The 23,965-nt window shown below is 43.9% G+C and overlaps 2 protein-coding genes across 6 annotated transcripts in view; one reads left to right on the top strand and one right to left on the bottom strand.

Annotated features, from left to right (window-relative positions):
* Positions 1-23,965, top strand: part of AGK (acylglycerol kinase) — an 80,796-nt gene that overhangs the window by 55,391 nt on the left and 1,440 nt on the right. For all 5 annotated transcript variants that reach the window (XM_086688509.1, XM_086688522.1, XM_086688515.1 and 2 more), the window contains 6 exons: positions 3,419-3,498; positions 10,375-10,432; positions 14,779-14,926; positions 15,360-15,457; positions 21,459-21,529; positions 23,439-23,523. In XM_086688509.1, coding sequence (XP_086544635.1) covers positions 3,419-3,498; positions 10,375-10,432; positions 14,779-14,926; positions 15,360-15,457; positions 21,459-21,529; positions 23,439-23,523 — 540 coding nt within the window. The remainder of the gene's footprint in view (positions 1-3,418; positions 3,499-10,374; positions 10,433-14,778; positions 14,927-15,359; positions 15,458-21,458; positions 21,530-23,438; positions 23,524-23,965) is intronic.
* Positions 17,890-23,965, bottom strand: part of DENND11 (DENN domain containing 11) — a 55,461-nt gene continuing 49,385 nt past the window's right edge. The window contains exon 10 of the mRNA XM_086688491.1: positions 17,890-18,967. The gene's annotated coding sequence lies outside the window, so the exon portion shown is untranslated. The remainder of the gene's footprint in view (positions 18,968-23,965) is intronic.

Genomic DNA, 23,965 nt, shown 5'->3' with positions numbered 1-23,965 from the left:
GGCTTTAAAGACTTACAGAAGTCTTTCTAGTTCTTTCTTTTTGCTACTTCAGTTGGCTCATAGAATCTGCCAACCCAGAACCCAAAGAGGAGGATAGGGTTGCTGGTTGAAGTTAGAATCTGCCCCTTTCCCCTGTCATTCCTGGTTTCCTTTTTTTTTTTTAACCCTGACTGATCATTCTCTCAAGATGACGCTTAGGGCTGCTTCAGAACTTCAGAATTCCTATTTTCTTTCTCTTCATCTAGAGTTCCTAAAATTCCTAGATTAGGTACCTATCTAGTTGACCAGAATTGTTTTCTTTTCACTGTTCCTTAAGCTTTTATTCCAGCCAGGTTTCTGAATTATTTTTCTTTAGCAACCAGTAGGCCCTTTTCCCTTTGCAGAGGGTCTATGACTTGGGACAACATATGTCCTTTGCTGTTAAGACCTGGTTGTGTGCCTCTTTTTATCTGTTTTTGTTGACTGACCCTTCCATCTGATCCTCAATTACCCAGACCTTCATCGGGTTAACATTCCAGTGGTAGTTTGTCTGTTGGCTTCTCCTCTGTCCAACCACCCTTATTTTTCTTGTGTACCCCAACAAGGACGAGTCTCTTCATTACCGACCCTTTGTCCTCTCCTGAATCCTGAGGGCCCTATGACCATCTGGTTGTTAGCTGGGCTTCTCTAGATCTTTCCACACTCATTTCCTGGTGTCCAGAGTCATTCCTACCCCTTGCTAGGACATAGCATCCCAAATCAGTAGCACCTTGACGTTACAAGGCTTTTTAGTTAATCTTCCCAGAATATTCCTAAAATCCTCCTCAATGAAGACAGAGAAAACATTTTTAGAGCACCAGTTGGGAAGTCTTCAATACTAAAACCAGGACATCGTGTTAGACTATGTGCTTTTGATCAGCCTTTCCCCAGGAGTATTAGTTACACAAAGTGCCTCCCAGGGAAGGGTTGCACAGTTAACAATTCAGGAAAACTATTCGTATTTCTCCTTCTGGAAGTTTATAATATACATTAACATATTAAAGACCCCAAGAAGAATTGTAGTGAACATAACTTGTTTCAAACCAACGAATTTTGGTATTTCTCAACTCCTTTCATCATGGAATCTTCTACAGTTATCATTATTATTAGTTGTGATGCTTACAAACCCCTTATGGAACAGTTGAGGGAAATAGTCCACTGCAGACTCACACAGTGTTGCTTCTCTTCCTCAGGTTAGACCTTTCTTCTCCCTTTTCTTTCTCTCCGTGCTTCTCTCTAACCTCCCTCAATCTAGACACCTTATTCTTTAAAATTTGTTTTGTTTTAAAATTGATGTTGTGTTTCCCTGACCATGTGTGTCCTTTGATCCCCTCACACACCACATCCAGTCGCACCTGCTGTGCTTTCATAGCACTCGATGCATTTCTTGGTGGTGGGAACCTCCTGCATTGGATTGTTGTTGTCTGTGTCTGTCTACCCTCATTGTACCTTGAGCTCTTTGAGGGCAGGTTTTTTTTTTTTTTTTTTTTTTAGTTTATTGTCAAGTTGGCTAACATACAGTGTATACAGTGCGCTCTTGGTTTTGGGTTATGTTCCCATATTCATTGCTTACAGTCAACACCTAGTGCTCATCCCAGCAAGTGCCCTCCTCAATGGAGAGCAGGTATTTTTATTACTACTCCCTAATGTATCATATTGTCAATGATAATTCCATGGGGAAAAAAAAAAAGATGAGCTTTCCATCATCAGGATGGCTCAAAGTCCTGCTGTTTTCCACAATACCCACTTGGCACCTAGGGGACTAACATACCCCTCCTGTGCCAGGGGCCAAGGTGCCTCACCATGACCTCTGTGCTCCACCATCTCTGTCTAGTTCCCTAGACAGAGGGCGGAAAAGCAAATCTGCTGGAACAGACACACAAGCAAGGAATGGGAGGCCAGTATCTTTGTTTACAAGTTGCCCCTGTGAGTGTGTGATTTTCCTGGAAATCCCTCACTGGGTTTCGGTATCGTGGGATTGAGGGGGAAGCACACCCTCCCCGAGGAGAACACTTGATATACTTGACCTAGACCAGCAATTTATGGTGTCCAGGATTCTCCTCCAGCTCCTAATCTTTGCTTGTACTGATGGCCTGGTGGAAATCGAGCTGGCTCTGCCCCCATTTAGCAAGTTCTGTGGAGTTATGTCTAGCGTGTGGCTGCTCTGTTTAGAATGTGGGCACACTCTTGGGCTTTAGCTCTAATTCTGAGGTGTGGGAAAAGTCCCTTTTAGGATCTGGATCTTGTATATATTATATAGATAGATATAGATAGATCCTGATCTATCTATATCTATATATTTATATATTTTTATATTCTAAGGAAGGTCCATTATAAAGTATAAACTCTTAAAGACAATGACTCTATTGTGTATGTTTTCTATATAATACTTAACTGGCAGATTAATTAGTAACTCACTGATGGTAATTGCAGTATTTTGCCATAAAGCATTGGGCTAAATCTGAATCACTTTCTTTTTTCTTAATTTGTTTTTGAGAGACGGAGACAGAGCATGAGTGGGGGAGGGACAGAGACAGGGGGAGACACAGAATCCAAAGCAGGCTCCAGGCTCTGAGCTGTCCGCACAGAGCCCAACGTGGGGTTCGAACCCACGCGAACTGTGAGATCATGACCTGAGCTGAAGGTGGGACACTTAACCGACTGAGCCACCCAGGTGCCCCAATCCGAATCACTTTTTATTCTGACTTGTTGTGACAGATATCTGGCTGTATTGTTAGATGCTCAGGTGAAACTTTCTAGAGTACCAGGATTCTGATCTTACTTGAGAACACTTGGACCTCTAAAGAGAATTCAGGCTGAAATGATCTTTGCCTTGGGCAAGTCTGAGAGAGAAGTACTTCTGGCTGACCCGACTTGTGATTGGTCAAAAAGCCAGCATAGTTAGGTACTTCTTTTGAAGTATGATAATATGTTCCCTTGCCAGCAGATTCACGAGGCCTAATATATAAAAATTAATTTCATTTTATAGGATGGTTTATTCAGGTCCTTTTACTGAGTACTCAGTTAATTTCTGAGATTTTGAACACCCCTTTTTATTTTTATTTATTTTTAACGTTTATTTATTTTTGAGACAGAGAGAGACAGAGCATGAACGGGGGAGGGTCAGAGAGAGAGGGAGACACAGAATCTGAAACAGGCTCCAGGCTCTGAGCAGTCAGCACAGAGCCCGACGCGGGGCTCGAACTCACGGACCGCGAGATCGTGACCTGAGCCGAAGTCGGACGCTTAACCGACTGAGCCACCCAGGCGCCCCTTGAACACCCTTTTTAGAATTTGGTTTGAGGAAAACTAGGCTGTGAGCATTTGCTGGGTACTTAACTATTGAGAGTTCCAAGTTAACTGTAATCATTAATTTAAAATGAATGTATTTAACTTCCAGGGTGAAAAGGAAAAGCCCGTGTTTGCAGTGACCGGCCTTCGATGGGGATCCTTCAGAGACGCTGGCGTCAAAGTTAGCAAGTAAAGGATTACTGTACTGCCGTGGGATGATTTTTTAAAAATCTTGTTTTGCTCCTGTCCTTGACATTTTGATCTACAGTGATCTTCTAGGAAGAAATCCGGTGGGCCTGCCGGTTGAATTATGTGTGACTAATACAGGTAGAGGTTTGTATCTTCCACACAGAGCAGTTAGGGAAGGTTCGGTTCCCCGTCCCCCCCCCCCCCCCCCCAGCTTGGTACTGGAGTGGAGGAGATGCATCTCTGTCCCTGGAGGTCATATTTGAGGGCAGGTTAGGCTCATGCTACACAGAAATTGCCTATCATCCTGCAGCCTGCTCAGCTGGGCACCAAGTGAAAGACAGTGCTGGAGCCCCAGCCTTATGGAGCTTTCACCGCCCTGGTCTCAAGACTGCCTGAGAGGTGTTTTGGGGTTTTTTTTCCCCCTTTTAAAAAAAACTTTAATTGTTGTTAGTTAAAATGCAGTGCAGTATTGGTTTCAGCAGTAGAATTCAGTGATTCATCACTTACATGCAACACCCAGTGCTCATCCCAACAAGTGCCCTCCTTAGTATCCATCACCCATCTAGCCCATCCCCCACCCACCTCCCTCCATCAACCCTCCGTTCTCTGTATTTAAGAGTCTCTTGGGGCGCCTGGGTGGCGCAGTCGGTTAAGCGTCCGACTTCAGCCAGGTCACAATCTCGCGGTCCGTGAGTTCGAGCCTCGCGTCGGGCTCTGGGCTGATGGCTCAGAGCCTGGAGCCTGTTTCTGATTCTGTGTCTCCCTCTCTCTCTGCCCCTCCCCCGTCCATGCTCTGTCTCTCTCTGTCCCAAAAAAATAAATAAACGTTAAAAAAAAAAAAATTAAAAAAAAAAAAAAGTCTCTTAAGATTTGCCTTCCTCTATTCTCTTTCGGCACCCCCTTCCCATATGTTCATCTGTTTTGTTTCTTAAATTCCATATATGAGTGAAATCATACGTTATGTGTCTTTCTCAGATTGACTTATTTTGCTTAGCTTAATACGCTCTAGCTCCACCCATGTCATTGCAAATGGCAAGATTTCATTCTTTTTGATTGCCAAGTAACATTGAATTGTATATATATATCACATCTTTTTTTTTTTTTTTTATTACTTTATTTTTTGAAGGCAGAGAGAGACAGAGTGCCAGTAGGGGAGGGGCAGAGAGAGAGGGAGACACAGAATCTGAAGCAGGCTCCAGGCTCTGAGCTGTCAGCACAGAGCCCGATGCGGGGCCCAAACTCACAAACTGTGAGATCATGACCTGAGCTGAAGTCGGACGCTCAACTGACTGAGCCACCCAGGCTCCCCTATACCACATCTTCTTTATCCATTCATCAGTCAATGGATATTTGGACTCTTTCCATAGTTTGGCTATTGTTGATAACGCCGCTATAAACATTGGGGTGCCTGTGCCCCTTTGAATCAGCATTTTTGTATCCTTTGGGTAAATAATAGTGCAATTGCTGCATCATAGGAATAGTTCTATTTTTAGTTTCTTGAGGAACCTCCATACTGTTTTCCAGTGTGGCTGCACCAGTTTGCATTCCCACAACAGTGCAAGAGGGATCCCCTTTCTCCACATCCTCACCAACACCTGTTGTTTCTTGGGTTGTTAATTTTAGCCATTCTAACAGGTGTGAGGTGGTATCTCATTGTGGTTTTGATTTGTATTTCCCTGATGATGAGTGATGTTGAGCATCTTTTCACGTGTCTTTTAGCCATCTGGATGTCATCTTTGAAAAGTGTCTATTCATGTCTTCTGCCCATATTTGTTTTTTTGGTGTTAAGTTTGATAAGTTCTGTATAGATTTTGGATACCTACCCTTTATCTGATATGTCATTTGCAATTATCTTAGCCCATTCCATCAGTTTCCTTTTAGTTTTCTTGATTCTTTCCTTCACTGTGCAGAAGCTTTTTATCTTGATGAAGTCCCAATAGACCTGTTTGCTTTTCTTTCCCTTGCCTTCAGCCTTGTGTCTAGTAAGAAGAACCTTACATCTAAAGGACTAGAAAAGGAGTAGCAAATAAAGCCTAAAGCCAACAGAAGAAGAGAAATTATAAAGATTAGAGCAGAAATAAATAATATAGAAACAACAACAACAAAAATAACAAAAAACAGTAGAAGAGATCAATGAAACTAAGAGTTGGTTCTTTGAAAGAGTAAACAAAATTGATTAGTTTATCAAAAAGAAAAGAGAGGATTCAAATAGATAAAATCACAAATGAAAGAGGAGAGATCACAACCAACACCACAGAAATACAATTATAAGAGAATGCGATGAAACATTACGTGCCAACAAATTGGGCAATCTGGAAGAAATGGGCAAATTCCTAGAAGCTCACAACCTACCAAAACTGAAACAGGAAGAAATAGACCATTTGAACAGACCCATAACCAGCAAATAAATTGAATCAGTAATCAAAAATCTCCCAACAAACAAGAGTCCTGGGCCAGATGGCTTCCCAGGGAAATTCTACCAGACTTTTATTTTTTTTCAACGTTTATTTATTTTTGGGACAGAGAGAGGCAGAGCATGAACGGGGGAGGGGCAGAGAGAGAGGGAGACACAGAATGGGAAACAGGCTCCAGACTCTGAGCCATCAGCCCAGAGCCTGACGCGGGGCTCGAACTCACGGACCGCGAGATCGTGACCTGGCTGAAGTCAGACACTTAACCGACTGCGCCACCCAGGCGCCCCTCTACCAGACTTTTAAAGAAGAGTTAATACCTATTCCTCTCAAACCATTCCAAAAAATAGAAATGGAAGGAACACTTCCAAACTCACTCTATGAAGCCAGAAGCCAGCATTACCTTGATTCCAAAATCAGACAAAGACCCCTAAAAAGGAGAATTGTAGGCCAATATCCCTAACATGGATACAGATATTCTCAATAATATATTAGCACATTGAATTCAATAGTACATTAAAAGAATTATCCACCATGACCAAGCGGAATTTATTCCTGGGCTGCAGGGCTGGTTCAATATTGGCAAATCAATCAACATGATACACCACATTAATAAAAGAAAGGATAAGAACCATAGGATCCTGTTGATAGATGCAGAAAAAGCATTTGAGAAAATACAGCATCCATTCCTAATGAAAAGCCTCAACAAAGTAGGGATAGACGAAACATACCTCAACATCATAAAGGCCATATACGAAAGACCCACAGCTAATGTCATCCTCAATGGGGAAGAACTAAGAGACTTTTCCGTACAGTCAGGAACAGGACAAGGATGTCCACTTTCACCATGACTATTTAACATGGTACTGGAAGTCTTAGCCTCAGCAATCAGACAACAAAAAGAAATGAAAGGCATCCAAATCAGCAAGGAAGAAGTCAGACTTTCACTATCTGCAGATGACATGATAGTCTATGTAGAAAACCTGAAAGACTAGCAAAAAATTGCTAGAACTAATACATGAGTTCAGCAAAGTCTCAGGGTACAAAATCGATGTGCAGAAATCTGTTGCATTTCTATACACCAATAACAAAGCAGGAGAAAAATCAAGGAATTGATCTCATTTGCAATGGCAGCAAAAACAGTAAGATACCTGGGAATAAACCTAACTAAAGAGGTAAAAGTTCTGTACTCTGAAAACTATAGCACACTGATGAGAGACATTGAAGAGGACACAAAGAAATGGAAAAGCTTTCCGTGTTCATGGATTGGAAGAACAAACATTGTTAAAATATCTATACTATGCAAAGCAATCTACACATGTAATGCAGCCCCTGTCAAAATACCACCAGCATTTTTGTGTAGAGCCAGAACAAATGTAAGATTTGTATGGAACCACAAAAGGATAGCCAAAGCAATCCTGAAAAAAACAAAACTGGAGGCACCGGAATTCTGGATTTGAAGCTCTATCACAAAGCTGTAGTCATCAAGACAATATGGTACTGGCACAAAAATGGGTACATAGATCAATGGAACAGAATAGAAGACCCAGAAATGGACCTCCATCTGTATGGCCAACTAATCTTCGACAAAGCAAGAAAGAGTATCTGAGGGAAAATAGTCTCTTCAACAAATGGTGTTGGGAAAACCGGACCACTTTCTGAACACCATGCACAAAAATAAATGCAAAATGGATGGAAGACCTAAATGTGAGACAGGAAACCATCAAAATCCTAGAAGAGAACCCAGGCAGAAACCTCTTGGACCTCGGCCAGAGCAACTTCTTGAGATGTGTTCTTTTTGAAAGCCTAGCTACATGACAGTGATACTTGGAAATTGAGAGTCAGGCGGATGCTGACTATGTATTTCTTGTATATTCTTGTAAATCTATCCACTGTATAACTCAAGCCTAGCAGATTGAGAGACCGCAGGCTGCCTATCTGAGAGGGAAGAAAGGTGGACGCCTGGTGGTGTTTGGAGCTGGAAGAAACAGACCCGTGGAGTCAGGGATGAGAAGCTGTCGCTGGCTTCCACAGAAATGGACTTATTTTTGCAAAGTTCATTGTGCTAAATGAAACTATTGGCTTGGAGAGAGGGTGTGCCGTGTTCTGTTAGAAGTGGAGGGTGGTGCAGGCAAAGGCTTCCTGAGGTGGGACCAAGGAGACACTGCATGAGGTTTGGTCCATTGGTGCCTTTTTTTTTTTTTTTTTTTTTTTTTTTTTTTAATTTTCCTTAACATCGGACTTACAGGTTTAGTGCAGTTTAAATGAGTTATGATCGATCTGACACATAGCTTTCATCAAGAAAACTCTTTCCTCATAGGCTTTCCCACCACACTTTCTTTACGGAAATTTCTCGTACTTGTCTCACTTTTGTATCCTGTCGATGAAGTTCCTGAGAGTGGAATGTCAGGGATGGGTTGTATTACACTATGCCCTGCAGTTGTTCAGCGTTTCACATTGTTTTTATTTGCAAGATTGCCATGATTACCTTGACTGCACCAGTCACCCTAGGTTTTATCTGTGATCTCGAATACCAGCAACTCCATCAAGAGGAATTGCTTAGTTTTTCCTGAAAGAGTCTGATGAGAACAAATGGCTTCCTGAAATGTGTTCATTGACAACTGAACACTAGCATAGGTCATAGGGATATCTCATACACCTGTCTGTATTTTGGTTGGTTTTGGAACAGGGACTTTAAAATTTTGGGTGGTGGTTTCTAACACCTCGAGTAGGACTCGAGTTGCTCCGTGTGCTGTGGGGGAAACAGTAGGCTTGCAAGCCATGGTTTCCTAGCTGGCCATCAGGCTACGAGTGCATCTCAAGTTCTGCTATTGGTAGAGATGAGTGGAACTATGGATAGTGAGAAATAAACCGCCTTTCTCTCTGGCTAGCTGGGAAGAGAAATCAATTATTACGTAAGCTTAAATCAGATGATCAAGGCCCTCATTAGTAGCATCACAGTATTAACCTGGATAATAATTAGGATGGTTCCACATGGCTCATTGGAGCCTATCAAACCTCCTTATTCTGGCATTCAAGGCCCAACTTAATCTATCATCAACTCTAATTCCATAGTTACAGATCTTTTAAATTTTTGCTGTGGGTGTTATTCTCAGTGGTTCCTGTGCCTTTGCTTCCCTTCTTGCCTAGAATGATTCCTTTCCCTCTTCCATGTATCTAAATCCAAACGATCCTTCTAAATCCCACACCTTTACTTTGCTCCTGAGCCATTCGTTATATAGGCGTGGCTGCTCTGACGATTTTCGGCCCTCAGTGATTTCTTATCCCTTCTTGACTCTCCTTACCAATAAACGGCGATGGGTTTATACCAATATATATATACATGGTCATTTATCATTTTCTGCTACTTTTTTGGGTTTTCTCAAATTATAAGCCTTCAAAGGCAGGAATTTTATACTCTGTATTTCTTCTGTTTGCTTCATATACATAGTAAGTGCTAAATAAATGCATATTGATCAGAATCAAATAGGGAGCACTTCAGATGTGCTGGTAGGGGCCGGAGAGGAAGAGGAATCTATTTTATGCCACTTTTCTAGTTTCCAGTAGTCCTCTTTCTCTTTACGCCAGGCTTTTATGTATTTAGCAACATGAAGACCCTCTTCATTCCTAGATTTAACACTTGCCGTTTTAAAGCTGTATAACACGAGTAATGTGAAGTTATGCTGATTTACAGATTTTAATTCTGAGTGTGTGTGTGAGAGAGAGAGAGAGAGAGAGAACATGGTATACAGGATACAGTCACTTAGCTTGTGAGTCACACACCAGATCACCTGGCATCTGCCTCTCATTGTGGCTTCATTGTCCTCCACTCATTGCACTTTTGAATGTAGACTCCACTATGTTCTCTGGTTGAAAGCGTCCATTACAGTGATACCTGGGAACTGAGAGAGTCAGGGAGTTGCTGATTATGTATTTCTTACAAATTGCAAGGATCTATATCCAGTGTATAACTAATTACACGCTGTTTGATGCAGCATTGAAATGCAGATTAAAAACTTAACTGCCTTACTTTTTTCTGCTAAAGCACAATCCCTAAGCCTCCAGAGCTCAGAGTAGAGTGTAATTCTTAGTACACCGCTCACACTAGGGGGCTTATGACTAGTGTTCCCAGTAGAGGCAGAAATCGAATGTAGTGTCCTTCATGAATGGTCTCTATCATGTTGATAGTTCCCTTAATTTTCTTTAAAAAATTTTTTTAAAATCTTTATTTATTTTTGAGAGAGAGACAGAGTGTGAGTAGGGGAGGAGCAGAGAGAGAGGGAGACACAGAATCCGAAGCAGGCTCCAGGCTCCGAGCTGTCAGCACAGAGCCTGACGTGGGGCCCGAACCCACAAACCGTAAGATCATGACCTGAGCTGAAGTTGGATGCTCAACCAACTGAGCCACCCAGGTACCCCAGTTCTCTTAATTTTCTAATTAGATTTTTATCTTGATCTTTCTCAGGTACTGGTACCTTGGTCCCCTAAAAACCAAAGCGGCTCACTTCTTCAGTACTCTTAAGGTAAATGCAATTTACAGTGTAGAAATTTGCCCTGTGTTACTGTGTTGTTAGTCTGTGATGTGTGTATTTGGATTTTTAAAAATCCCTTGCTACAGATACATATGACATGCTCCAATGCTGTAAAATGGGGGATATTTACATAGGTACGAATGCAGAAAGCATTCCTGTTAACTAAGCAGTCACCCCTCCTCTACCAGCTCATTCCCTCCATTACCAAACCCATACTTAATTTGTTGTTGATATTCCATTTCTTTTTGCCTATTTATTCACTCACTCTTGCCAGACAAACCTGAAACAGAATGACCTAGATCTCATCAGTGATTTGTAAGGGTATCTGTATTAGTATCTGGAAATGAATTGGAGATTTGTATCTGAATGTATGATTGTACAGACTTGTGTATAATGAAGTCTGCTTCAGACAGTTTTAGCGAAATATGCGTAGTAGTTACTGTCTTGGACGGTACAAATAAAGAATATTTCCAACATTGGAGAATGTTCTATCGGGCAGTGCTGCTGCTATAAACTATACACTGAAAAATGTTGGCATAGAGAAAAGCTGAACAATGTGTATTAATGGAAATGCTAATAGAAAAGTCATCCTTATCTGCGGGTGATCTATTATATTCAGCTTTTATATAAATCAAAGCTCTAAGCACAAAATTTGGCAGGTCAATCTGAAAATTTGCAGATGAAGTTTGTAGTGAAAACCTTGGTTCTAATGTTAATATTCAGAGTATCGAGTGTTTTTCTAACTATAAAAGTGATGTATGTCCATTGCAAAACATTTGGAAAACAAAGGTCCCTTTACCTTCTAAATAAATTCCCACTATGTTAAAGAAATGTAAAAACATGAAATCCCTAAAGTACTAGGGGTAACCAATTTACATGATTATGAAAACGAACTTGGAGGGCAATGCGTTTCTACACCGAAAGCAGACTACAACGCAAAATGCATTGTTACTCTTGCTTAAGAGAATAATTTCAGTGGTGGAGTAGTAGGTGCATTTAGGAAGAATAGAGTACCTATTTAAGTTGTAGAGTAGGGAGAATGTGAACTGGTTCCACCATTTCTTTAGTGAACAGTTATTTTTTTTTAAGTTTATTTTTGAGAGAGAGAATGAGAGCGGGGAAGGACAGAGAGAGAGGGAGACAGAATCCGAAGCAGGCTCCAGGCTCTGAGCTGTCGGCACAGAGCCTGATGTGGGGCTTGAACTCACGAACTGCAAGATCACGACCTGAGCTAAACGCAGATGCTTAACCTACTGAGCCACCCAGGTGCCCATTGAACGGTTTTTAATATCTTTTGTGGCAAGCCCTGCTAATGCTTGGAATACAAAGTCAAATAAGTCCGGTTTCCTGCCCCCAAGAAAGAGAATGTGAAGGACAAGTAAATCCATGGTTTGGCAAGTGCTGGGAGAGCATGGAAGGATGAGGTGGGAGCGGAGAGGAGGGGCACTCATATCTGACTCAGGGACAGCAGTCTTTTCAGAGCAGGGAACAGTTTTACTAAAGTTTGAAATCTGTACAAGACTAGATCAAGGGAATTCTGAGTGGAGGAGCCACTGTGGGATGGCCCTGTGCTGTCACGTGGCCAGTGCAATAGAATGGCAGGAAGGGGGTTTGGGGGGGTTGGGGAGGGGCCGGTCACGGCAGGTCTGAATGTGGGATCTAACTTATACCATTAAAGTGTTGGGGAGTTACTGAGTCTTAAGCAGGGGAGAGACCTGAGCAGGTATGCATTTTAGAAAAGTTACCTGTCAGCAGTGTAGACAAGAGATGGCAGTGGGCGGTTAAGGCGAGGGCACCAGATCGAAGATTGTGGAAGTAAGTCAGGTGGGAGGGGATGAGGCCCACATAGGGTGAGAACAGTGCGTGTCGACAAGGAGGATAGATTACAGAGATACTGAGGTTGACCCCTCACAAGTGGGAAGGAGAGTATGGGACCCCCAGATTTCTGGTCTCAGGGACTAGTTGGCTACCTAGAGTTTTCCATCAACATTGCCGATATTAGAGTAGGATCAAGTTTGTAAAGAGAAATGAAATGTTCAGTTTGGCATATACGGAGTGTAACCTCCCTGTGGTACAGGCCAGTGGAGACATAATTGTGACTTTGGTCTGAAGAAGCCGGTGTGGACATCGTAAGTGTCTGAGTGCTATTGTGACTGTGGGTTGGATGAGGATGTGTGCAGGACAGATGGTCAGGGATACAGGGATGGCCCCAAGCAATGTAAGCATTTAAAGAGCCTCAAAGCTGCCTCCGGAGCCGGAGCCCGAGGGGAGGGAAGTCCCCGGGAGGGGACACACGCACACTAGTGGGAGCCAGAGCCTCGTGAGGCAGCGGCACAGAGGCTAAATAAGGGCAGGAAAGTGTCCCCTGAGCTCGGCGGCCTCTGAAGGTCTGGTCACCTCCTGAGTGGAGCTGCTGAGCCACATTGAAGCAAGTTAGGGAATAAATGGGAGGGGAAGAAGTGGACACAGAGGATTGGGCCACTCCTTCAGGAAGCCTGACTTTGACAGGAAGGAGATAGAAAAGGCAAAAACTAATGAGAAATATGGGGCCGGTGGAGTGTTGTTTTTATTGACTGGAGAGAGAGCCGTGTCTTTATACCCTGAAATGAGAAAGGGAGACTAGGGACAGGTGAGGGGAGACACAAAGCGTGACTGAGGTGGCAAAATGCACGCGCAGGAAGGAGGGCGTGGGGCCCACGGACGGGCCTTGAACAGAGGAAGGGGAGCCCTTTTCCTTGAGACAGAAGAGAAATAAAGCAGAGGTCCAGGTGGAAACAGGTTTACAGAGTGTTGAGGCAGTTCTCACTGATGTCTCGATAGTCTCGCTGAAGCGTAGGGAGCAAAGTGATCTGTTGAAAACGAGGTGGGTGGTAGTGGGAGGGGTGATTTGAAGAAAGATGAAAACAGGGAGGTTGAGAAGGATTATCAAATGGCATTGAGAACCTGAGACCAAGAATTGTGACACTCATGTGCCCCTTTCCCTGTATCAGTTCTTAGCTGGAGTGTTGTTTGCCCTTCTAATAACACTGAGCCATGATGTACAAGTACAGAAACCTAGTGATAAGACTGATCCAGAATAGGGGCTTTTCAGGGCCCCTACTATGGAACACCAAAGACATAAGAGAGCCAACAGTGATGGGAAAGGAGCGATTTGAAGTAATCAACTGTTAATTAGGTACTGAAGGAAATGGGGTCAGGGACAGGAATTCTCAGTGTGATTAGAAATGTGGTGTGGTTAGGATCTTCATGGCTCTAAAACTAACACCCCTGTCTTCCTCTTCTGAGTCTGAACCAGGTTATGAAAGCAAATGCAGGAACCAGGCAGAGGGAGATCAAAATACCAGCCTTATAAATGTCAGCAGGAGTAAAGGACACAGCTTAGATAATACGGTCACAATCAGATTTCCGAGTACTCCAAATTGAATTCATCCCCTTAAAACGTCTCCTTCAGGGCAGACTGCTGTAGGAAGCAGAGTCCCCAGGACGGCCGCTTTCAGAGAGAGAGAGAGAGAGAGAGTGAGAGAGAGAGAAACCAAAATTGTTACTCCTTTGTAATTCACTGCATGGGACTCTGAGAACAGGGAGGAGTGGTTCACCCTAAGAGGTATATTGAGCACAAAAGAATCAGTCAAAAGAAGAATATGGGGTGTGGTTAGAGAGTAGGATATCAAGGTGTTAGACTTCCATGGTGGAATAGTTCTGGGTAACAGGAACGACCAGGATGTGGCCATGGAAATGGGTGGCTTGGGGCGGGGATTAGAGATGATGTCAAGGACTGAGAGGCTAGGGTGTTGTTTTAATTATTCCTGTAGTCACTGATGAGGTGGGCTTGGGGTGTCAGGAAGTAGAAGACAAAAAAATCTAGAGTGTGAGAATGATGGACTTGGAAGCCTTGGGCTGGATCACGAGGCTGGCCGAAGCCACTCTGGCCTCTGTGTGGAGTACGATTCCAGAAGTGAAGAAGGTATTCGATGCAGCGGGACTGCATGCGTGTCATTTTTGTGTCATTTTCTGTAAACCGAAGATAAACTCATTATGGGATGATTGTATGTTCATTCAAATGGTTGTTTTTGGAGAAGCGTAAGCAGTGGAGGTTAGTCCACGTGGACCTTCTGCTCTGTGAGAGCCGTGGAGGCAGCAGTCACGGAGTTCATGGTTCTCAAGATAGAAGACAGGCCTTCGGTAGGAAAAGAAAGCTTGGGGACTCCATGCTCCAAAGTAGAGATGATTCCAGTCAGTGAGAGATTATTAATTAGCGTCCAGGCAGGTGCAGGTAGAGATACTCCCAAAGTTGGGACCGGTGTGTGCCTGACAAGCTTCTCTCTTCACATTAAAAGGAGTGGCCTCAGACTCATCAAGCCTCTATCTCGTACACGGGACCCACAGAGAGACTTCCCAGTGGAGCAGAAGAGACCCCTCCCCGGCCCTCTTTGTACAGGAGAATCCTGCGAAGGCTCGCGTCCTACTGGGCCCAACCGCAGGACGGTGAGCCGTGTGGTGGTGCCGCGGCCCGTTCGGGACTGCCTGGCGCGGGCCCCAGATCAGCGCGAGAGACTTCTCTCGCGCAGGGGGAGCCTTTCAAGGATCCTTGAATTAGCCGTGTGTGCGCCACAGAGCAGGACCCGAGTCAGCACGGCGTCCCGGATGTGGCAGCAGCCCGTGCCTTTGCTGACCAACTGCGGCTCCCCCGTTCTGTCACCAAGCTTGATGTTATTGTGGCTGCTTGGGTAGGGGTGTCGCAGGCGTAGAGATGCCACTGGCGCGTGGCTCTTTGTCCTGTAAGAGCTGGGGAAGGAAACGGGGAGAGTCAGCAGCCAGGCTGAGGAGGCCAAGCGGAGCAGCCGGCAGCTGGCCCTTGGTGGGGCAGTGGTGGAACGCTAACGGGAGCACTTGACCTGAGTCTCATGCACCCACGCAGCCCTGTCCCAGGAGCTGAGCCCCGAGGTCTGGAAAGAAGTGCAGCTGTCCACCATTGAACTGTCCATCACCACACGGAACAGCCAGCTGGACCTGACGGTGAGTGTGGCTCTTTATTAGAAGAGCATTTGGTATCTGGGAAAAGTGACCGAGAGAGAGGAAAGGAATCGGGAAGAAGAGGGTGTGGTGTGCTTTTAAGGAACAATAGCAATGAAAAGAAACAGCAAGTGAAGAGCCCGCTTAACGGGCTCTGAGCAAGGATTCTGGCCACTGCTTAGTAGACACGAAAAGTTGACCTGTTCCCTTTTGTCGCGGGAATAGAAAATTGTGGAACTTCACCTGAGCGACTCTCCATTATTTTTGTGACTACATTAAGTGTATGGACTTAGGTCCCCAGGAGAAAAAAAGATATATATACATACATAGAATCCAGTCAGTTGACATACACTGTCCAGTGCAGTGGCCTCTAGACCCGTGGCTCTTTGGGTTAAATAAACTCTAGCACTCATTTCTTTAGTCACAATAGCCACATTTCAAGTGCCCGTTAGCCATAGTGGCAAGTAGCTACCACACTGGAAAGCACAGATACAAAATGTTTCCGTTAGTGCAGAAAGTTCTGGATCGTGCCCCTATTGACAATGCACCAAAAAATGTTGACATGATACAGAGGTCGGCACACTGGTCTGCCACCTGTTTTTGTATAACCCACAAACTAAGAATCGATGTTACATTTTTAAATGGGTGTAAGAAAATCAAAAAGAATATTTTGTGATGTGCAGAAAGAATAGGAAATTCGAATTTCAATGTCCGTAAGTAAAGTTTAATTGGAAGAACCACGTTCATTCACATACATGCTGTCTGGCTGCTTTCGTGCCATGACGGCAGAGTCGAGTAGTTGCCACAGACTTTCTGGCCCCAAAGCCTAGAATATTGACTCTCGGGCCATTCGGAGTTTTCTGACCCCTGCTACAGAGAAAACCTTAGCAGTTTATGCTAGTGAGAATGCTAATAGAAAAGTTGTCCTAACCTGTGGACCAATTACTAAGATCGGGTTTTATGTAGATCCAAGTAGTATGTTTACACTTGACCCAGTCAGTCTGGAGACTGAACATGGGGATTGAACGTATGAGTACAGTGGGGAGTTCACCTCTAATGTTAACAGAGTACTGATTTGTTTTCCAACTATAAGAGTAATATGTGTCCGTTCTATAAGATTTGGATAACACAGCTTCCTTCCCCTAGATTAATTCAAGTTGGATTAAAGAGTTAAATTAGAAAGATAAAACCATGGAAGCACTCGACTGAAAGCTAAGTGATTATTGATGTAAACTTGGGGAGGACCAGGTCTTTCTAAGCATGGCATCTAAAGCAAAAATCATATTGATGCATTCGCCTACTCATAATGAAAGAAACTATAAACAAACTTTTAATGACAAATTGGGAAAAAGAAGTGATAGAGCAGGAGTTAATAGCTTTCTTTTATAACAAATTCTTAAGAAATAGGCAGAGTACTAATATAAATAATAGGCACAGGACAAGAATAGAAATTCACAAAGGACATAAATCTGAAAAAATAGCTTACATTTGCTGAATGTAAGCGAGGCACTGTCCTAAGAATTTTACATGGTGTCAACTCATGGGATCCTTAGAACTACCTTATCAGGTAGATGTAACTTTTATAAACATGTAATGGGCAAGGAAACAGAAAAAACTCTCAACACCGAAGAAGTGCAAATTAAAATAATAACTATTGAAATGTCCTAAATTAAGCATGCTAGTGTGCCCTGTTGGGGTCGGTGGGCAAGTGGGCACTCTCGTGCATTTCTGCTGGAATGGTAAATCAGAACACCCTTTCTTGATGGCATCTTGGTGATCTCTATGAGGCATCTAAAACATAAGCACACCTTTGGCCCTGTTGAGTATGTTTCCAGAATTTATGGTACAGGAACAGTCAGATGCATACATAGTGTAGACATGCCCTTCTTACATGATGGGATTCTGAACACACTGGTGGGAGTGAATGTAGTAAGGTTGAAAAAATAGTTTTTGTTCCGGAGGATTTCAAGAAGAAAGATAAAATTTCTAATTACGCATTGCTTTTATACCCAGTCTTTGATAATGTGTGTTTCTAGTATTTTGTTCATGTTCTTCATCGTCGTTCTTTTCTCTGATGATGGAATACCAGTGAATGGATGGAGTTCAGTCGAGGATGTGATTGTGGCTCAAGATTAGCCACATGCAATTAGGAGAGTGTAGGGTACTGTGCTGCTTATCACCCGTAGCAGCGCATTCATTTCCTTGTTCCACACCTCTTTGTAGAAATAGAAGCAAATGCAATAAAATAATTCAAAGACAATGATGCCGCCATGTAATAGCTCAAAATTCATTTATCGTTTAAAAAAGTACATTCAGAGTCAAAGAGGCTTTAAGGGGTGTGGAGTGTGTGCAAATTAGGATCTCTTGTTCAGCTTTGTTCACTGTATTTATAATAGCAAAGTGTATGAAACAAATGAACCAAGGGACTGGTTAAATACATTCTGGTGCATTTATTTAAAATGTTCTCTGTTTACGGACATGGAAAGATAGTTATCATATATTGTTAAGTGAAAAACCAGGCTAGTGTGGTATGCATCACATGATTCTATTTTTATTTTAAAAAGAAACACTTTTACTCTCTAAAAAAAAGAAGAAAGAAACACTTTCACCTATAATTGAGTTTGGTGAATGATGGAGGCAGGGCTTCAGTTTTATAATCTTTTCTGATAGAAAGCCAGTTGTCCAAGCAGCATTTACTGAATTTCCTCACCCTCGTCTCCCCCATCTGCTGTAAACCCCCGTTGTATTGTAAGTGTAGGTATACATGGACGTGTTCGCAGTTTCTCTCTTCAATTGATCTGATTTTCTAGGCCTGGATTAGTACTATGCTGCTTTTAATTATTATCGTTTTATAAGTCCTTCAGTGTTTTTCTTCTTAAAGAATCTCTTGGCTGTTCTTGGCTCTTTGACCTCTATAAATTTCTTAAAAGGTTTATTAGGTTTCACATAAAAATCTGTCATATTGATCAGGATTACGCTGAATCTGTAGATCAGTTTGAGGAGAAATGACATTTCTATAATATTGACTCTGCTATCATATGAAGTGGCATAGCTCTTCATTAGGTTGTTAATGCCTTTCAATGAAGTTTTATAGTTTTTCTCTAACATGTTGTCTTTTGTTGGATATATTCCTGGTTATCTTAATTTTTGATGCTGTTGTAGATAGTATCCCTTAAAAATTCATTTTCAAATATTTTAGGTGGACATGTAATTGATTTTTTATAGATATGTGATCAACAATCTTATGACCAAGTTCTGATTTATCATTTATGGATTCCTTTGGATTTCCTATGGATTCATCCATATCAGCTGCAAGTAGTGCCAGTTTTGTGTTTCCTTTCAACTACTTGGCCTTCTAATCTTTTCTCTTATCGCCGTGGCTGGGACCTCAGTTGAGTGTTAAGTATAAGTAGGGCTAGCAGACGTCATTGTCTTACTCCGATGTAGACAGAAAGGTTTCGTTGCCTCATTCTTGAGTTTGATGGGACTTTTAAAAAATGTTGATTTACTTTTCTGAGAGAAAGAGAGAGACAGAGTGTGAGTGAAGGGAGGCGGGGAGAGAGAGGGAGACACAGAATCTGAAGCAGGCTTCAGGCTGAGCTGTCAGCACAGAGGCCGACGCGAGGCCCAAACTCATGAACCGCGAGATCATGATCTGAGCCAAAGTCGGACGCTTCACTGACTGAGTCACCCAGGTGCCCCTTGATGGGATTTTTTTGTAGACACCTTTTGGAAGATGAAGGAAGTTCCCTTCTGTTCCTAATTTGCTAAGGGTTTTTTTTTTTTTTTTTTTATCATGAGTGGATATTTAATTTTATCACGTCCCTTTCCAGCATCTACTGAGCGAGTCTTCTCATGTAATTCTGTGTGTCTACGATGTTGATTTTTGCACATGCACTATTTGTAAAAAACAAATCCTAGTCTTCTGTGTATAACTGTCTACTTCTCCCCTTAGATGGCTAATATGCTTTTCAATCTCAGTGTGTCCACAACAGCTCCTGTTCTTTACTTCCACCCCTGGATGCTGGTGCTCCATCCAGACTCCCCATTGCTGTTGACTGTAATTCCATTCTGTCTGTTGTTCAGGCCAAACATCTTGAAGCCACCCTCTTTCCCCTCCACATCTTTGTGGAAGTGCTGGTGGCTTCACCTTTAATTACTGCCAGTGCTTAACATGATCTCCCTGAGTCACTGCTCTAAGCCACCATCATCTGCCTGGGTGATTCCAGTGGGTTCCTAAGTGGTTGCCCTGCTCCCCCCACCTTCCTCCTATTCTAACTACAGCAGCCAGAGAGGTCCTATTAAAATGAAGCCAGATCCTATTTCTCTGCTTAGAACCTTCCAGTGACTCTTCATTTCACTCAACCTAACAGCTAAATTCCTTGGAATGGTCTATAGGCCCAAGGGCTCTGGCCTCCCTATTTTCCCCTTCTCTCGCTCTACTCCAGCCACACTGGCTTCCTCACTGCTCTTGGGCTTGTCGAGCATGCTTCCATCTTCGGCGCCTGCCCTGGTGGTTCTCTTTGTGTGGATTGCTCTTCCCTAGGCCAGTGGTTCTGAGTACAGTCCTTGGGAAGTTGTTAGAAATGGACATTCTCGGGCCTTACCCCAGGTCTGCTGAGCCATAATCTGAGAATGGGGCCAGAGTCTGAGTTTTAACAAGCCTTGCAGGTGATACTTGCTGAAGTCTGAGAACCACAGTCCTGGATATCCACGTTGTTAATTCCCTCACCTCCTTGAGGTGTCTGCTCGGAGATCACCCTCTCCCCACACCCCTGCCACCTGAGTAAGGCTCACCTGGACCCCTACCACCCGTACCATCTGGTGTTTCTTGTGCTAGTTTTTATCTCACGTTCCTAATAAAGTCTCCTATACTTCTAATATACTTGTTTTCTAATATATTCTGTGATTTACCATGTATGTTTCTATGTAATTTGCTATTTTTGCACTGATACACTCTCACATGCTTCTAGTATATTCTATAACTTCTTATGGTTAGGGTTTATTTTTATTTTTTATTTTTTTGGTTATCTCCACTCCCCAGTCAAATATAAACTCTTCGTAAGCAGAAATAATTGTTTTTTTTAGTTCACTGATGTAACTCACACGCCTAGAAGAGTTTATGGTAGTTGACACTCAGCAAGTTGTTGGATAAAAGGTGAACCTAGAGCACAGTCATCCCCCCTATGATCTGTAATTCCTGGGAGAGAGAGAAAGTTGTGCTTTGGTAGTGCTCTTTAGTCTTGGGCAAAGGCTGTCTGTTCTCAGCAGATATCCTGGGGCAACAGATTCTGAACCTGTCCAAAAAAACAAAACCTCTGCCTGAAGCAGACACAGACCAGATTTGTATCGCTAGCCACGGCCTGGTAGTAAACGGGGGCGGAGGGTACAAGAGCCCAGTCTGGTTTTATAGCCACTTCCTCATAGCTCCGTTCTTCCAGAGCTCTCGGTGGTCCGTAATGGAAAGTTTTAAAAACACTACCGTGGCAGAAACGAGGTTGTGGACCTTCAGCTCTGGTTGCATATCAAAACTGCACGTAGAACATTAAAAAACACAGGTAGTGGGGCCCCACACACCGAGCAGCGGCTCCAGCCGGTGTGGGGTGATGCTGGCGGACGGTGAGGATCCGGGCTTTGCCGGTGGCGGGGCTGAAACCTGGCCCGCAAGGGAGGGAACCGTACACACCAGAACAGCTCCGATGATGAGTGAAAGCCTCACAAATGTCCCGCTCGGAGTTCCGACAAACCTGAGTTTTCGTTTCACTGTCTGGGGAATAGGAACCAACCGAACAAGCAAGCAGTGATTAGCTTCATGCTACGTAAATTGTACCTCAACCAGAGTCTTAATGTAAAAGAAAGGGACTGTATTCAGGATGGAGTTACTGCAAGTAAAGGCCTCTGTATAATAAAGAGCTTCAGGGTATAAAACTCTGGGGCAAAGGAGGACAACAGGCTGCGCCCGCCAAAATGTAGAGTGCTAATGTTCGTCTTCCTGACCTTGTAGAGCAAAGAAGACTTCATGAACATCTGCATTGAACCCGACACTGTCAGCAAAGGAGACTTCATAACCATAGGGTAAGTGGACTGGGCTCCTAGGAAGTGCGGGTTCAGTGTTTGTATCCTCAGAAACACTCTTCAGAGCGCGTGCCCAGGAAGCCTCAGATGGAGACCCGGCAGAGGACTCATCTGCTTTGGGGACCGAGACGCCTTCTTTCTTTCAAATAGCTGGGCTGACGGGTAGAGCACAGCTCTCCTGCTTTGGCCTTCCCTGTTCATTTTGGGAAAATCACGTCGTGGGAGCACGCGCTGCCTTTCCAACGAAGTGAAGGGTTCTGTGTAGCATTGCACAGTGTCCAGGACTTTGGCTTCAGGGTCAGAGTTACTGGATACAAACCTGGATCTGCCACGTCCTGGCCTCGTGACTTGGGCAAACGCTTTAACTTCTCTGGATCCTTTCCTCTGTGTGTAGAAAGGAATACTGTAATCCCATCTCACTACCTCAGGGTTGTCTTTGAGTCTCACGTGAGAGTATGTGTGGGAAAGTCCTTGCTGTGAAGCACTTCAGAGGGTGGGTTACCATGGACGTCGGTCCACCTTGTCCTATTCCCAGGGCAGTAATGAAAAACCTGAAAAGGTATTGAGTACCTTGGACATTCTCCAGGCTTTTCCCCTTTTCCGCTAGCAAATATTCTCCAGTCCTGATTTGTTAAGGTCGACCTCTGCCAGAGTTTTATTGGTTAAGAACGGCTTAAACCCTCCCCCCACCAGTCTTCCACCCCTCCGAGGAGCCTGCGTGTTGCCATGCCAACTGGTAATCTGCTCAGCTATGTTATTTTGTGCTTTGTCCCAGAGCTCCCTCTTGTGCCCGTCTAAGGATTAGACATTGCTGCTGCCGCAGCCCTGTCTCCATGGCTACTCCATTGTCTGCACCAGAACTCGCAGCAGAATGGCTTTCATTGGTTTGTGTTGTTCTTGCCTTTGCTACAGTCTTCAAATGCTGAATAGCTGATTCTGCAGCCTTTGATTTCCTTGCTGTATCTGTCGTAGAAGGAGGAAGGGAAAAGCCTTTCCCTTCTCCTAGAGGTTGTTCAGAAGCCACACACTGTCTTGATTGAGAGTCTGGCCCACGGGGCCAGCTGTGCTCAAATTTCCTTCATAATACTGACGTCCAAAACTGAGACCAAAAACTGCTTATGTTTATGTTGCTTCGTGTAGGTGAAGTCATGATGCTCTGCATCGTTGCCGTCGACATTTTCATCGGCAGCAGTAACACGGTTTCCTTTGGTCTCTACGGGAAGTGAGATTCAGTCATGTCCATTTCCTCTGGGTCTCTGAATAGAACATCGTGAAGCTGCTTTAGAAACCTCTGAAGTTCTGTATACTAACGAATTGGTTATCAATTAATGATAAAGAACGGACTAACTTGGATTAGCTTTTGCTCTCTCCACTGACCGTGACAAGCTCTCCAGGGTGTATGTGCATGAGGCGGGGTGTGTGGTCTGCTCGCTGTGCTCCCAGGTAGATAGAGGTATATGCCAAGTGGTCTGTTAAACGTGAATATAGAGCGTCCCCAGAACTGGTTGTTCATATACATCTATAACAGAAATGTCTCCTTTAAATTAGCATAAAGATATTTTCTCCTTAAGTAATGATGGACTCACAAGTATCAGCAGAAGTTTAGTAAGTTCCCTACAAAAATTTCAATTCGTTCTAACTTTTAAATGGAGGATTTTTAATAGCCCAAGAATTAGGTACAAAATCACTCCATCTAACTTGCTGCACCATTCTTTTCAGCAAATTAACCTTCTCAATCTAGAATGTATCACACGGCTAAGCAAGAATCAGTGTGGGAAAATTCTTCACTGAACCCCGCGGTTCATCCTGTCACGAGCCCGTCTGTTCACTCTCAACAAAAGAACTTGCTGTGCTCCGGCAGTCAAACGCAGTTGCCGGTGCCCAAGTGTGCTTTTTCTCGTACTGACAGAAGCAAAAAGGTGAGGGACCCCAGGCTGCGGGCGGCTGGCACCGAGTGTCTCCAGGCCAGCCAGTGCACCCTGCTGCTTCCTGAGGTGAGCGGGGGTGGGGGGCTCCGCTCCCACAGCTCTAGGTTGTCTTGGTCCATCTGCCTTTCTAGTGCCAGACCCGCACGTGGGCGCCTAGCATGGGCCGCGAGCACTTTGCCAGGCTCTGGGAGACCCGGGGAGCTGAGAGCACCCCCTGCCTGCGACGGGGACCGGGACCGAGGTGCGGGCTTCCCGCAGACTTCTGGTGTTTTCAAGCCACGGTTGTGTAAAGCGACCTTTGTGGCTCCTCAGCCTTTATTCTTCCGAGTGTAAAGTAGGCACAGGCTGCCATCACAGAATTTTCTAGCTGGCAGACACTCCTCGTGGATTCTACCTTCGCATTTTTTATAAAGGATCAGGAAACCACGTTGGGGATGGCAGTAAGTTTTTCTGTATTATAAAATGCCAAGCTTAGAATAACCCATCGAAGTGGGGAAAATGTTAGGAA

Source organism: Puma concolor, chromosome A2 (assembly GCF_028749965.1).
Source record: "Puma concolor isolate L17-30 chromosome A2, mPumCon1.1.hap2, whole genome shotgun sequence".
Lineage (NCBI taxonomy): Eukaryota > Metazoa > Chordata > Mammalia > Carnivora > Felidae > Puma > Puma concolor.
Note: the sequence above shows the minus strand (reverse complement) of the source record. Positions and strands in the feature narration are given on the sequence as shown.